Raw genomic sequence first — 17,324 nt, 5'->3', positions numbered from 1 at the left:
GAACAAGAGAAATGTACTCACTAAAATGCAGTTTCTGAAGGTGCCTATTCAATCACATAAAGTTAATGTAGCTAAACCCGACACACAACCCAATAATTTTGTGTTATAAACATATGTTAAAGTGACAGCATCCCCTTTGTGTATATACAAAGGCCATAGGGTTCTTGCCTACAAATGTGCACTCCACATTCACATAATAACAGCAGTGTATTAAATGAGATTGGTAATCTTTGTGGTCAAAGCTTTTGAATAATTTGAAAGCTAAATACAGAATTAAATATGAACAACTGTGACATTTTTAAGTTCCTCTATAAGGAATCTCGAGTATGGGCAATCTATGGGGCAGATTTACTAAAAGGCAAATTGTCGCCAGTAAACGCTTCACACACATCACACCACTTCACCAGGCGCAAATTTGCTACCACTACACTAATTCACTAATATGCGAAGTTGCGCCCTGGACGCCAAACTCTGGTGTATTTTCGTTAGCATCACTTTGGCAGCGCGAGCATTTCATAGCGAAGATGCGCTAGTGTTCACTAGTGATCTTGTGCTTAGATCAATTTGCATACGGTGGGTAATTTAAAGTTGTATAGAGGTCTTTATTATAAATTTTGGTGCAAATACTTGGTTACCACTTTTTCTGATGCAATGATGATACAATGTCCTACATATGAGCGCACTGTAAAATGAATGTTCCATATGTTATGAAATGTGTGGAGAAAACCCAAAAAAAGTTCAAGTTATGACTTTTGGCAATTCCACTTAAAAAAAAAGAATGTTGCAAGCGTTTTTGGAACTTTAATGCATTTTCGGCACACAGGATATGATGTAAGTGACAGACTGAGGAAGATCTGGCTTCTTTTAAGCACTTTGCCTGGTCTGAGGTGGCAAAGTCAACTCTGGCGAAAGAGTAAAATCCTCACATCAGTGAATTTGCGGAGTAACGATCGTTCGCTAGAGGGAAAAGTCGTCTGGCGATAGAGATGCGAATGACTACTAATGACGTCCCCTTTTGCTAGCGAATTGGCGCCTGTGCCTCTTAGTGAATTGGCGATGTCCCTGTGGGTGGCAACACAACACATGTCCTCCCCAGCACTGCCACAAGGCAGATTTCACCACTTAGCTCAGATCATTCTAATACCTGAGGGCTTTCAGATCTAAAGAGTGATACAGTCATACTCATTTTTGGTAAGTAAAACATTAAGAATATCTAATGATATGATGATATTAAATGATAGTTATGTATATATATACCGGGGGTTTTCCAGATAACAGATCATTCCATAATTTGGATCTTCATAACTCCTCTAGCCTACTACAAAATCATTGTGCTGACACTAATATGAATAAATTATCTAAAATAAAATATATATATATATATATATATATATATATATATATATATATATATATATATATATATATATATAAAGTTGGGATTAAGTATGTTTTATCATTACAAATAATTTTTAAAAATTGTAATTATTTGGATAAAATGGAGTCTATATGGAGACTGCATTCCAAGTTACCGGATAACGCATCTCAAACTTGCAGGTTATGAACGTTTGAACACATTTCTGTGCTTTTTTTGTGTTATTTTACTGAACGTTACCTCTTTCGCCAGACTTGCCTTCACCAGCTCAGACCAGGCGAAGTGCAATGGAGTGCATAGATCTTCCTCAATCTTCTGTTACTTACATCAAATTCTGTGAGTGGAAAAAGCATCAAAGTTCAAAAAATGCTGGCGTCTTTTCCATTTTCAGAGTGATAGCCTTCAAAAGTCCTAAAAATCTTTTTTTGGTTTACTGGTTTCCCCCAACATATGGAACATTAACAATACAGTGGGCTCATGTGTAGGGCATTATAGCAACATTGTCTGAGTGAATTTCCGCCTGGTGAAGTGTAACTATGGGTGCGAATCGGTCGCTGGCGACTTTTCACCATTTAGTGAATCTGCCCCTTTGTATCTTTTTCTGGTTGTTCAGTGCAGGAGATCAAAGAGAAAGTCAGGACATTTCAGTAAGAAACCCTGGACTGCGGGCTGAGCTGTCAAAATCAGGACTGTCCCGTGATAAATGGGACAGTTGGGAGGTAGGCTCAAAACAAGGCAGAACTTCATGTGATAACGCTTGTAAGCAAATTAAAGAGCACAGCAATGCTTACATGCATTTGAAGTAGGAAAACGGACAGAGACAATAAGTAGTGAAGAACATTAGTTTAGAATGATTAATTTATATTTTATCATTTTATATACTCTACAGAAAAGGCTAGATTGTCCGACACAGCAAATTTAGGGACTTACAAAAGAAAAGATTCATTGCATTTCACATATTAAGTACAGTTTTCATCTGTTTGACAGTATAATAATAGTGGGGCAAAATAAAAAAGTATTGTTATTAGTGTAATTATGTATTGTAATTGGTGGATGTGAAGAGAAGTAATTACTGATGGTACAGCTTACTACAAATCTGGCAGTAATTATAACCCAAAACCCTTTGTGTGATCATTAGCATGGATAATACCCTAATGCTTGTCTTGGTTCTTTGAACTGAGGGAAACTCACTTCTATACATAAAGACCTTCAGTTGGAGCTCTTGGTCTGTGTTGTAGTGAGGCTGTGGACACACAGCCATTATGCAAATGCTACATCTGCTTCCTTACAACACAATGATATGTTGCTTTACATTTGTGCAACAGTTGTTCATTATTTATATTGTGTTATCAATTGTTGATTGTTACAAATGATTGCTACCTATCACAGGTCATTTTATTAATTATCAATTAAACCATTTTGCATTTAATTTAAATAAAAATGGTTAAATAATGTATCAATGTCTTTATTGTTACTCTTATAAAGCCCTAACATATATTGATAATCTCCCTGTATTTGGGCTCAGAAAAATGGACATATATCTCTGAATCTCTCTAATTCTCTGAATTTGTGGACTCCAAATATAAAGTAAGGAAGTGTTTCACTCTGTAATTTATACACGTATAAGCGAAGTATAGCTAGTCCGGCTGTCCCACAGGTGCTCCGTCCATGCACCTTTTTGTACCAATGTATAAATTCGAAGCGGATGACAAAAGGACAATATGCAGGATAACTGCCAATATCCACACGACATGTTTCGGGCGTCACAGGCCCTTTCTCAAGTGAGGGAGTGGGCAGTGTCTACAAGTGTGAATCATTTACAGAAAAGGTAATATCACCGTCAGTTACAGAGCATAAAAATACATTGAGGTAGTGCTACTAAAGTTCAAGTTTTTTCAAGTAAAAATGTCCGTTTATGCACAAAATTTGCAAAAATATAGTTTTTTTAAATTGTTGTTTAACAGGAAATATTATCAAACTGCTTGGGATCCATCTGCATTCCCCAATTTCTTTAATGAATCTCACTGGGTTGATGATTTGTTACTTTACTAATTTGAATCAGAAAGTAGAATGAAAATTTAGTTTCATTTTCAGATTTTGAACTGCGTAAACAAGAAATAACATCAATTTAGAAATGTCCTTATTATAACAAAAATTACAATGTATGTTCAGCACAAATTTTGGACCATATTGTCCCTTTAAGGATCCAATTTGCCCTTTAGTGAATTTGCCCCATTGTTTTACAGTTTCATTACAATTTGGAAACATACAAAATATTTTTATGGACAAAAGGTAACCTGCATGCACTTAAATTTAGATTCATATAATCAACATCATTCTTACACCAAAGGTCACATATTTGTAAATGTTCTGCATTTTTGTGCAATTTATCATAAATTTGTAATGTATTATATACTGGCATTTTACTGTTACAAATCACTTCTAAAGAGAACCTATATTTTAGAATATTTAGGATGTTCTTGTTCTGTGGAGTAAAATGTACTTGCACATGAGTTTTCATTATTTAAAAATTCTTAAAGTGGCTTGTGGGATGGGAACTTTATAAGAAGAAGGTTAGCTTTGAAAGTGAGTTATCTCAAGAGTTTAGTAAGGTACACTAGGGAGCCCTTGTGAGCAGCTGTTACAGTGATTAGGGTACTAATCAAATGCCCAAGAGTGATTGTGGTTTGAATAGCACCCACAAATGGTTAACACTTATTTCCTGCAGTATATTTCAGTTTATTACAGTACAAACAAATAATGCTGCTGGGAAATAATAAGTCTGGAGATAAAACCCATTTTGTCCTGGTATGCAGGGCATGAGATGGTAAAGTTACCAAATGCATTGCTCTTATTGATATTCACAGTGTTTCATTTGTTTTTTTCTTAATAACACCAACATGTTTCATAGCAGCCATTGCTATTTTCCTTATCTTTCATATTTCATAAACATCTTTAGTGTAATACTATTTCCTGTGTTTTTAAAGTATAGTTGTATTTGCAAATAACTATGTTTTTTTTTCCCCACAGAATTTGTACCAAAACAGGTTCCTTGGTTTGGCTGCCATGGCTTCCCCTTCAAGGAATTCTCAGAACAGGCGTCGATGCAAAGAACCTATGAGGTATAGCTACAATCCTGACCAGTTCCATAATATGGATATCAGGAACAACCCACATGAAGGAGTAACCATGCCACGTTCCACAAGTGACACTGACCTGGTAACTTCTGATAGTCGCTCAACTCTGATGGTTAGTAGTTCTTACTACTCAATAGGACACTCACAGGATCTTGTAATCTACTGGGACATAAAAGAAGAAGTGGATGCTGGAGACTGGATTGGCATGTATCTGATTGGTAAGTAACGTTTCACGTGCATGGGTGCATCTATTTTTTTTCATGTGCACTGGTGTATTCAGATACTAGCAGAAATCCAATGTGAGATGAATCATTTTGATAGCAGTTGCATGCCATAGATACTAAGGGTTTTTAAAAAAAAATATGGGTTAATATGCTTTGATTACTACATACAATCAAGCAGTGTCAGGGCCCAAAGGCTCCGCTTATGAGTTACGGACCAAGGAGGAAGCAGCAGGTACCAACCACAGTTCACGGTATCCAAGGGCAGTGTCAGACTGGGATGCCAGGGGCCCACCAGAAAGCTTTAGACTGTGGACCCACTTTCCAAACTATTATTCCTCCTCTCCTCACTCATCCTTATTATTCTCATAGTCTTTTATATCTACTTAATATACTCTTTCATTATGAAGCTTTTCTCCCATAAAGGAATAAGGAATGACCATGAAATTGGCTAAATGATTAGAAGCAAGTGGGCCCACTGGGAGTTTTCCTGTTATCCCGGTGGGCCAGTCCGACACTGTCCAAGGGGTTACAAAAGTAGCGAAGTCAATCCAGGCAGAGGTCAGTTCAGCAAGGTCCTTAGTCAATATAACAGGCCGAGGTCAAGAGCAGGAATCAAGGTCAAATATAGAATAACACACTCAGGAACACAATAAGTTGAACCTATAATCAGGCAAGGTCTGCAAAGCTCTGGCATCTTTTATAGGCTGATTTTTGCGCCAAACGGATGTGATGACATCATGCGTCACGCACTGACGTTGCATGTTGATGCTGCGCATTTTGACACGCCAACGTCATGACACTGCACACGTTTTGACGCATTGGCGTTCCTTACAAGCAGCACACAAGTGTAAAGTTCAAATTTGTATATATTTAATACAATTCACAATGGCACCTTTACATCATTGCTAAAGTTTTGACAAAGCTTATGTGCTCCAGTACAGTAGGATCATTGGAACTAATGTAGTACAGGTATGGGACCTGTTATCCAAAATGCTTGGGGCCTGGCAGTTTCTGGATCAGGGTTCTTTCCATTATTTGGATCTCTATACCTTTAGTCTACTAAAAAAATAATTTAAACATTAATTAAACCAAATAGGAATGTTAGGCAGGAGGCCTCAGTATGATGAAAGTCAGAGGTAGGAGTTCACCTAAGTGGCAGCCTGACTTAGAAGTGTACAGTAACTAGTCCTAGGGGCTGATTTATTAAAAGGGTAGCTCATGTTGCAAGCACACTGTCAGGGAGCCGGGAGATCCCTCCAGGGAGGTAGTCAGGATCGAGGAGGAAACCCTCTTGAGGGAGCAAGGTCGCGGTGTCCAAAGGGATAATCAGAGTAGTCAGAATCCAGGCAAGAGTTCAGGGGCAGGCGGATAACAGCAAAGTCCAAAGTCCAGGCAGGGGTCAAGATAAGTAATCAGGAACAAGATTAGTAATATAAGCTCACAGGAAACCCAGGATACACTTAGGGAATGTTTCCTATACTTGGGCGCCATTCTGGCGTCTAGATAGCGTTTTCATTTTGAATTTGGCGCCATTGTGACGTCATTGGCGTCCTTGCGCCGACGTCGGCGCGCTGACGTCATCGCGCCGGCGCCGCTACCCATGTGGCGGCCATGGGCGCCGCCATTTTGGGAGCGACGCCGGCAGGGGAGGACGCGCCGCCCGGAGCTCCAGGACCTGCTCCGGGCGGCGATCGTGACACACACCTCTCATGATTTTCAAATTAATACAAAGTACGAAAATGTGTGATATTACACTCTTGCATCTTGCAACGATTGTCATGGCAAATCCATTCACATACCAAGACTTAGTAATTTTATATTGGTGGCCTAACTAGTCTTGTCCAAACACAATCCACAATCAGTGGCATATGTGCAAGTTATCTGCCAGTTCCTGATGAACAAAACAAATAGAATATTGAATATAAATAGAATTATTTTTTTTGAAGGGATGCCCGGGTCAAAGCTGCCTGACGGTTTTCCAAATTAGGAAAACCGGGCAGGATTAACTATGATTGACGTGGCGACCGGCCAATCGCAGCAGGCAAAAATGTGGCAACCCTATTTAAAGGGGTAGTTCCCTCTAAAATATCTTTTAGTGTAATGTAGAGAGTGATATTCTGAGACAATTTGCAGTTGGTTTTCATTATGTTATTATTTGTGTTGTTTTTTTAGTTATTTAGCTTTTTATTCAGCAGCTCTTCAGTTTGCAATTTAAGAAATCTGGTTGCTAGGGTCCAAATTACCCTAGCAACCATGCATTAATTTGAATAAGAGACTGGAATATGAATATGAGAGGGCCTGAATAAAAAGATAAGTAATAAAAAGTTGCAATGACTATGCATTTGTAGTCTTACAGAGCTTTTGTTTTTTAGATGGGGTCAGTGATGTGACTGATTTGAAAGCTAGGGTCCATGTTACCCGAGCAACTATGCACTGATTTGAACAAGAGACTGAATATGAATAGGAGATGACCTGGATAGAAAGATGAGTAATAAAAAGTAGCAATAACTATACATGTGTAGCCTTACAAAGTATTTGTTTTTAAATGAAGTCAGTGATCCCCATTTGAAATATAGAAAGAGTTGAAATAAGAAGGCAAATAATTCAAAAACTATATAAAAGAAAAAAAGGAGACCAGCTGAAAAATTGCTTACAATTAGTCATTCTATAACATTCTAAAAGTTAACTCAAAGGCAAATCACCCCTTTAAGTATGTTATAGAATGCCTTTTAATTGGTCTAATTTTGTTATAGTTTTTGAATTATTTGCCTTCCCTCTTCAAACTCTTTCCAGCTTTCAAATAGAGGTCACTGGCAGTGACGGAACTAGGTGGGGGCGAGCCCTGGTGCAGGCCGTGCCGCCGGGCCCCACCCTCGTCCTTGCGACGCTGCAGCCGACTCCAGCCAGCTTGAATGCCGGGGGGCCCTGCGGGGGTGCGGACCCTGGCCCAATTGCACCCCCTGCTCCCCCGGTAGTTACGCCACTGGTCACTGACCCCAGAAGCCACAAAGACAATCGATGAAAAACTTTATTAAAAGTCTTAAAATATAAAATTGATAATAATAGATAATAATATATGTATACTCTGTGTGTATAGCAACTAAAGTGACAATGTGTCAGCCAACTCCTTAGTCTCTTGTTATGTATTTGGTTCCAGGCCCCTTCATTTTAGAATTGCACACATATATGGGGCAGATTTACATAGGGTCGAATATTTTAGGGTTAATTAACCCTCGATATTCGACTGCCGAATGTAAATCCTTCGACTTCGAATATCGAAGTCGAAGGATATAGCGCAAATAGTTCGATCGAATGAAAAATCGTTTGTTCCATCGATCGAACGATTTTTCTTTGACCTAAAAATTGATAGAAAGCCTATGGGGACCTTCCCCATAGGCTAACATGGCACGTCGGTAGGTTTTAGGTGGCGAAGTAGGTGGTCGAAGTTTTTTTTAAAGAGACAGTACTTCGACTGTCGAATAGTCGAACGATTTTTAGTTTGAATCGTTCGATTCAAAGTCGTAGTCGATGGTCGAAGTAGCCAAAAAAAACATTCGAAATTCTACGTTTTTTTTATTCTATTCCTTCACTCAAACTAAGTAAATGGGCCCCATAAACTGTATTGCTTTTGCTTTCTGCTGATTACACTAAATGCTGGCAATGCATAGTGCTTTGCACGTATTTGTGTGAATTAAAATGTGAATCATAATAACGAGGGTAGAGGTGCAATGGCAGAAGCTTGCTAACATCACACTGTAAAAATCAGCAGTGCAGCCGACATCTCACTGTTCATATTTTCAGCCTTAGAAGAAAGGTCTTTAACTCTACCAGTGCTGATCACACAAACAAGGAACAGATTCTTAATGCATACAGAGCAGGCAGGATTCTTTCAATCTCTTTACATGTCTAAATAAACTATGTACAGCAGGCTCTGACAATAATCAATATAAGGCACTGGCACACTCAGCAGTAATTTGTGGTTCACTGTCCTGTTCCTGGTTGTTTGCCAATTATCCTGAATGTGAATGTATTGTCTGCAAAGAGACGTGCCATGCCTCAGAGTTCTTTTGTTTATCCATTTTTTAAGATGGGGTCTCAACTGCTTCATCCTGAGTTGTAATAAATGTAATACTAAAAAACATTGTGAATTGTCATGCTTTCGGCTGTTTTGGGGCTATAAAGATTATATACATTTATCTACTGTATAGTGCAAAACCTGCTGAAGGCATTTTGAACATGTTTTCCCTTGGCAAACTTTTCGAATCAAAATATTCAGTGAATTATTGCCTTTGGTGTAGTAGTCGACACTGATTGTTACAGCAAAGGACACCAAACATCTCCAAAAAACGAGACAACTGTTATCACTGGTCTATTTATGTAACTTCTCATATTTTATGCTACATACAGTACACTTCGTGCATAATTGTCAGGGGCAATTCTAACCCAACCCCCTGCATGCCCTGAGGTTGCTTCTGTGCTCAGGGCAGGATTTACATAGCGGACGCCTCTAGGCCTGCTGTCATTCGTGGCCCCGTACCTCCCCTTTATTCTCGCAAATTTTTGGAGCTATGGGAATTGGCGCACAGGACGTTTAAAAAACTATTGTATCTCCTGCACATCCCAAGTGTTTCTGAACCAATGATGGTGTGGTTGGGTAGCATGCCACCCCCTAAAATCCTGCTGCCCTAGGCGCGGGCCTTGGTGGCCTTTCCACAAATCCGGGCCTGTCTGTGCTGCCGCACCCCTCCTCCCACGCTCACTATTCTAGGGGTCCACGTTGCTAGCGCATAGAGCACAAATGTGTGTTCTCTGCACTAGAAGAGACACATTTCTGGTTTGATAACAGGAAATTCGGCTCTTAAAGTTACAAGGAGTGGCTTTTTGCCTCACCTGGTAATGCGTGGGGCGCTGCCTCCTGAGGCGATTTTCTCAAATTGCGTCATTGGCGCAGCACCCCTGATAATTATTAATAATTTCTTTTTGTTTCTGGAGGGGGGGAATAACAATGGGTCTAGCAACTGGTGTTAATGATATTAACAGTTGGCTTTGTGCTTTTGTACAATATATGGTACAATACTATTTCCTTTTGTATCTGTTGGAAATTTGGAATACAGGACAATCACTAGAAGTGGTGTGGCTTAACAAGGTCCTAACAAGAGCTGTTAAAGGAGAACTAAACCCTAAAAATTAATAGGGCCAGAAAAGCCATATTTTATAAACTGAACATGTTGCACCAGCCTAATGGTTCAGCTTCTCTATAGTAGTAATGATACAGGCATTCAAAGTTGTCACAGGAGTCCTCCATCTCTGTTAGAAGTGTCTGTGACACTCACATGCTCAGTGGGCTTTGAGCAGCTGTTGAGAAGCTAATCATCAAGCAGAAAATGAGGTTGGACTGTCATATAGGCTGATTAAATTGTTATTATTAAATTGTGTTGGTTTTTGAGTTGCCATGTTCCAATAATTTTAATTATTTTCTAATCAACCTTATATTGACATTTATATTTTATATATTCAGTATCTTGTCTGTCGGTCCCTAAGCTCAGTAAGTGAGAGCAGCACAGAGCATCTCCAGTGAATCAGCAGAAAGGAACATGGGGAGATATAGACGCACTTTTGGAAACACAGATCTTTACTGCTAAAGGGCTGTGTTTGCCTTGGGCTGGTACAGAAGCCCAAAAAATAATGTACATTTCTGGCTTGCTTCTTTAGTTAAGCTTTATTTTTGCATCCACATATTTTAAATGCATGTACAGTATGTATGACTTTATTTATAAAATTCTACATGGATACGCTGCAATGTACATTCTTACAATGTAGAAAAGGACACACATGGAGGACTAGCATTATGAAAAATAACATAAATAAGTATTATATATGGAGATAAGGTGCCATAATGTAAGAGACAGTAGGAAGGAGATTCATGCCCCGTAGAGCTTACAGTTTTGCTTTCCGTCAGGGCTGTTCTTATCCCCAAGCTGTTTTCAGAAACTGGTGGTCTATTTTCTGGCATAATTAATTAAGTAGATGACATCCTCATCCAATGCACATAGTCCATAGGTAGACATTTCTCCATCAGGTGTTTCATGTGGTGACTAACTACAACTTCATCTTAAATTAAGGGAAATTTTTTTTTGTACAGACTTGACCTCAGATTAGGCATTGGGAATACAATCCATTACTGAAGCCATATATCAATTACCAGAACCAAAACACAGAGTGGAAATCACCTTTCCTGGAAATTATAAGCTTTTTGCTTTGCAGCTGACTACCAGAAATCACCATTGTATGTTTTACAGATGTACACTAGTACTGGATGCTGGCTTGTTCCCAAACTGTAGGTACATTGAGACCATGGGGTTTATGTAATATAAGGAGCAAAGTTTGCATTACTTCTTATCACCCATAGCAACCGATCAGCATGTAGCATTTACTGGTCACCTGTTTAAAAGGCAGCATCTTATTGGTTGCTCTTGGTTACTGCTCCTGGGCATACTTTGTGCCTTTTATTACATATGGGGGATTGTATTGTGCCTGGCACAAGCAGTTTTTTTTTTACCATATACACCAACATTTAATCTTGTGAAGCTTCAGCTGTTGCCACAGTGTAGCCTTATCATAGGTTATTAAGCTCTTTTCCAACTGAACAGAAATGTTCTGCAGGAGACCACTGTCCTGCATAATAAAAATCATTATAGACAAAAACTCCACAATTTGTGTCAAAAGAACGCATAGATTTCCTTCAATCATAGGGCACATTTTAACACCTCATAGGGGTAAATTTAGTTAAGTTCTGCCACTAGAGTGAAATTCCGCAGCTCTCTATTCATTTCTATGGGATTTTGAAAGGCGTATGTATCAATGGGTGAAAGTGAAAGTTCAACCTTTGATAAATACGCCTATAAAAATCCCATAGAAATGAATGGAGAGTGGCGGAATTTCACTCTAGTGGCAGAACTTCACTATTAACTTCACTCTTTGATAAATATACCCCAATATGTTGTGTGGAATTTTTTTGACAACACATAAAGGGGCAGATTTATTAAGGTTTGAGTTGTGTTTTCCACTACAAATTTGGATTTTCGTGGTCATTTTTGAGTCAAAAATAGATTTTAAAAGGGCTGACTTGACTTGTCAGCTTTTTTGCCACAGCGTTAACTTGCTTGGAGCAGCCGATTGAGGCGAGTTTTTCAACTCGCCTCATTGGCGCAATGCCCATGGTCAGTCTATATTCTTTAAAGACATATAATACACATGCTATCGCCAAGCCTTTTTATATACAGTTTTCTGTAACCTGTGCCCTTAATTGTGCCCCCTCTGTATTTTATTACATGCTTTATTTTTTATTATAATGAAGGTTAAAAGATAACCACGTGTATTTATTTTGCAGCCATCTGTCAACAACACATGTAGGAGCAAAAGAAACCAGCTCTTTGTGTCTATGTCAAGACTCATTAGCTTGTCCTTTGAACAGAGTAGAGCATATGGGTTATTCCTGACCAACATAACTAAAAGACCCCAAATAAAGGAAATGCTCAGAATCAGAGAATCGCAAATTATAATAGAACAAAAAAGAGATAAAAGACCTGAATTAAACACTACATATGCTTAGTGAATATGTGCAAACATCCAAACACCTGCATAGTCTAATTGTTTTTACAGACCGATCATCAGTCACCCAGAAATATGACTGCTGTGTCTTAGAGGGAAAGCCTGATTAAACCATCTGATTTCCAGATGGAGTAAGTGACAGATGATCCCTTTGCTACCTTAGCCAGAGAGGCTGAAATTGTTATTTAATCATACACTGGGCAGGAATTCATTGTCTTCAACAGATGCAGAGTCAGAACATATTACTTTCTCACTAACAAATCATGGAGGGTTCTGTTACAAACCAGTATAAGTCACCATGCAGTATCACAGGCGTGAGTAGCACTTGTTATCTGTTTTTCTCTTCGTGCTATAAAAATTACCATAACTACCATATGGTGGCGACATGAAAGTCAATGGGACAAATAAATGTTAAAGTGTGTGTGTGGTGCTTTGCAAATCACTGAGCGTTCTGTAACTGCACTATGGGGCAAATTCACTATGCGCCGAAGCACCTAACGCTAGCGTCAATTCGCTAGCGTTGGCCATTTTCGTTACTTCGCAAATTCACTAACGGACGGTAGCATAACTTCACTAGTGTAACTTCGCACCCTTACGCCTGGCGAATTTGCACAACGGACGTAACTACGCAAATTCACTAACGTGTGCATTGTTCTGAACGCTACCTTTTACGCTAGACTTCCTTTGCCACCTCAGACCAGGCGAAGCGCAATAGAGTAGATAGGGATTTCTTCAAAACAAGTTAAAAAATTTTCCCAAAAAAAAGTCCCAAAAAACGCTGGCTTTCTATTTTTTGGGGCTCCCCTCCTTCCCCCCTACATTTCCTAACTCGTGGCAACTTAACTATACAGTGGGCACATGTGTAGGGCAAAATAAAAATTTTATTTGATGTTTTGAAGGTTTCCCAGGCATTTGTAGTGCTGCTACATATTCCTCCATTGAAATGTGAATTTAGCGCCGTATGCAAATTAACCATCGCTAGCGTAACTTCGCTTCGCTTAGCGAATCAATGTTAGCGCAACTTCGCAACCTTACGCTACCCCTGAGTGCAACTTCGGATTTTAGTGAATTTGCGAAGCGCTGGCGAAACTACGGCTGGCGAAGTGCGGGCGAAGTTACGCCTGGCGCAACTACGAATCTTAGTGAATTTGCCCTTATATGTCTCCATCATAACCCTTATAATGTGGTATACAGTTGCAAATATTGTATCATTTTAGTCACAGGGTCGACAATGAGGAAAAGAAAATCTTTTATTGCTTCCTGTAAATTGGTGTGTGGGGATACGTATCTATGTAACTTTTTCTTTTAGAGAATTTTGTGGAGAATTATCTTTCATCCTTCAGCAAATATTCTGTTAAAGGGGACCTGTTACTGAGACATAAAAAGCTGTATAATAAAAGTCCTTTTCAAATTAAACAACAAACATCCCTATTATAAACGCATTGAAAAGTCTCAGCTGTCAATCATATATTGCCTGCCCCTCCTCTGTGCCTTAGGCATAGGGGCAGGGCAGACAATTACTTTCACTTTCCATTCTACACCAAGATTTCATTGCACTCCCCACATTCCTCTTCCCTTCTAACCATCTAACTGTGTAGCCATTGCATAGGGATTGTTTATCAGGTCCCCCATGCCAACATAATTTTGGCATGATGCAAAGCTTGCCTTAATAACAGTGTCTTCAAAATGGCACCTGCCTACTTGCTGTGAGTGTGAATTTCAAGACTATTACAAAACAAGATTTACTGTAAATAATTTTGATAGTGTAAGTAAATTTTATTTTGCTTGACTAACACCATAAAATAGAACTTTTTGATTTCTTATGGTGATAGGTCCCCTTTAAGGTAGTGCATTGCCAGCTTTAAAGATGTGAGTTCCACTCACCATCTCACCACTCATTTATTGCCATTTTCAGATATATAAGCAGTGGTTTATTGGGTTAAAATCTAACATGCATATAGAAATGTTAATGCGTTTGGGGTACTGTAAGGCCCTTCTTGTGGCATGTAGTTGAGGTGGGGAGAGTTCAGAGAATTGCAAAACCTGAGATCCTCCAGGACCCTCAGGCAAACAGAAGAGATACATGCTTAGCACTTCCCCCCTCAACTGCACCCTAGACACAGGCCTCTTCTACCTACCCCTAGTTCCAGCCCTAACTGGGAGCTTTATGTTGTCCGTTAGTGTCACATTAGATCTTTAGTCCACAAAAGAAAGGGAACCCCAAATCATAACCCCATATGTAATAAAGGTGCGAAGTTTGCCAGGAGCAGTTACCCTTAGCAACCAAAAGGATCTTTTGTTTTAAACAGGTGACTAGTAAATGCTACCTTCTGATTGGTTGCTATTGGTTACTGCTCCTGGGCAAAATTAGTGCATTTTATTACAAAACTCCCTTAGCCTCTTTGGACTCCACTTACAGAGAGATGAATATGCTGAAGTGCCGAAGGCAGGAGTCCTGAGTAGAAAGAGAAGTCATAAGAAGCACTAGCTAGTGTAAGGGGTGCTTTGTGATTGCTCACTCTAGGGGCAAATTCACTAACCTCCGAAAATTCACCAGCGACGGCTTTGCTCACATCGCAACACTTCGCCAGGCATAGATTCGCCAGGACATTGCTAATGCACAAAAATCCGAAGTGGCGTCCAGGGTTCCTAAAGCTAGCTAAGTTGCGCTAGCGATAATACAATAACCAGTTAGAAGTTGCGCTAGTATGTTGTAGTATGTATATGTTGCAGCAAATACATTACAGTACACAAGGCCAGGGAACAATAAAATAGAGTTGTTATTTTGCCCTATACATGTGCCCACTGTATAGTTTAGGTGCCATATGTTAAGAAATGTAGGGGGAAAGGAGGGTACCCCAAAAAAATTTACGATCTTTTTCAGCCTATCACCCTGTAAAAAGTAAAAGACGCCAGCGTTTTTTGGGACTTGGAAAAATGTTCAACTATTTTTGAACAAACTCCTATCTACCCTAATGAACTTAGTAAACTCTGGCGCAAGAGGTAACGTTCAGGAAAATCCGCATCTTAGTGAATTAGCGCAGTTACGTTCATTCGCCAGTGCGAAATTTCGCCTGCCGTTAGAGTGCGAAGTAGCGCTAGAGTCTATCTCCTTCGCTAGGGAATTTATACCAGGGATCCTTGCATAAGGGGTGAAGTGGTGAAATAACGTCACTTCGCACTTTAGTGAATTTCCCCCTAGAAGTAAAAGACTGGATCATAGTAATTAGTACCAACCAGTAATCAACCAGAAGCTCCTTTCCTGTGAACAGAGAAGGGCTAGTGCCCAAGGCATTTCACAGAAAGTAGGGACTCTTTCACTGAGAAAAGTTATGCCTTTGCGTGAACAAATTTAGCTTTGCGCGAATTTAATATAGCTTTTGCTAACCCGGAAACTGCAGGGGCGATTCTGTCCATTTTGCCGCCTGAGGTGGCCTTCATTTTGTGGCACCCCTCCCCAAGGCACTCACCTTTCATCGCCAGAGGGGGTCGGGGGTAGTCCATGTTGCGCTGGAGGGGTCGTGTGCGGTCCAGTCGCTTGTGCAGAGAGTGCAAATGCGCAGTCAATGTAATAAAACTTTTTACTGAAAAAGTCGTTATGTTTGCTCCAAAAAATTACTACACCTTCAAGCACTTCTTAAGAGTGCACAGTTAAAATTTGCAATGCACAATTATTATTCGAATGCAATAACAGTTTAAGGAACAATATTGCATTGCGAGATGTGGATTTTTTTGACTTATTGGCGCAAATTGTTTTGCTCTTTGCGACTTTAATTACATCCCCCCGTTTGTGTTCAAGAGAGATTGGCAAAAGACAGCTTAGGTAACTTAGTTTGTAAATAATATCCTGCCAATGTACAAAAAAAATCTTAAAGGAACAGTAACACCAAAAAATTTAGTTTTTATGTTTTATTACAGTTTTACTAATGAAGGTGAATTGCCCTTTAAGCTGTGAGTCTAACTTCTGCCAAGAGACAAAACTGTTACAAATATATCTTAAGTATCTATTCTGGGTTCTCTGCCAAGAGCCAATTAAGTTGGAAACATTGTATCTTTTTTGGCAGTTCAGTACAGAGAAATTGGGACTTTCCAGTACAAACGCGTGACTGCGGGTTGAGCTGTCAAAAGAGGCACTGTCCCACTCAAAACGGGATAGTTGCGAGGTATGGTTTATCACTCATGGGCAGGATTCGATTTGAGATGCAATTCAATTCAGAAAAACTCTATTGAAGTCTATGGGAAAAAACTGGAACTGAATTAGGCGGAAAAAATGCTCTCCTCGATTTGAATTTTGTCCATGAGTTTTTACATGATAAACCACAAGATCATTTTTTTCCACTGAATTGAATCTGGCCCACACTATTTTACATATAAAATATATGGGGGCACCTCTAAGAGCTAAGGCGTATAATTTTCAGTGGGTTTTAACGTACAGCTATATCCGCTTTGTAGTGATGGGCGTATTTATTCGCAAGGCGCAAATTTGCGGCAAATTCCCGCGATTCACGGGGCATAAATTTGCAAAACCGCCGCAAAAATTCACCAGAGTCAAAAACGAGACGCCGGCGCCATTTCGCTAATTTTTCGCAATTTTTCGGGAAATTTGCAAATTTTTCAGCAAACCGAAACCCCCAAATTTGCCCATCACTACTGCTTTGATCAATATACTCTAGCAGGCTTACTTCTGACTGAGTGCCAATAATAAAGCACGACAACTGAAAGATGCGAGAGATTTACCAATGCTGTTAGCATAAGTTTCTCTTCTATGCAAATCTATTCAGTCTGCTGTCAGAGAAAGAAACAAGCAGACAGCTCTAAAATATATTTAAGTAATAAAAAAACCTATATTTGTTAAAATGTGTACTCTAAGCAGTTGCACATTCTGTTAGGCTGGCATTGATTTCCTTTTTTATTGTAAAGGTTTAACTTTAGGGTTCACTGCCTCTGTTAGAATACGCCTTTAACATATTCAACCTA

The 17,324-nt window shown here is 39.4% G+C and overlaps 1 protein-coding gene across 3 annotated transcripts in view; it reads left to right on the top strand.

Annotated features, from left to right (window-relative positions):
• Positions 1-17,324, top strand: part of LOC108718984 (E3 ubiquitin-protein ligase HECW1) — a 149,911-nt gene that overhangs the window by 52,548 nt on the left and 80,039 nt on the right. For all 3 annotated transcript variants that reach the window (XM_041566097.1, XM_041566098.1, XM_041566099.1), the window contains one exon: positions 4,406-4,730. In XM_041566097.1, the coding sequence (XP_041422031.1) occupies positions 4,406-4,730 (325 nt within the window). The remainder of the gene's footprint in view (positions 1-4,405; positions 4,731-17,324) is intronic.

The sequence above is a fragment of the Xenopus laevis genome, chromosome 6L (genome assembly GCF_017654675.1).
Source record: "Xenopus laevis strain J_2021 chromosome 6L, Xenopus_laevis_v10.1, whole genome shotgun sequence".
NCBI lineage: Eukaryota > Metazoa > Chordata > Amphibia > Anura > Pipidae > Xenopus > Xenopus laevis.
Note: the sequence above shows the minus strand (reverse complement) of the source record. Positions and strands in the feature narration are given on the sequence as shown.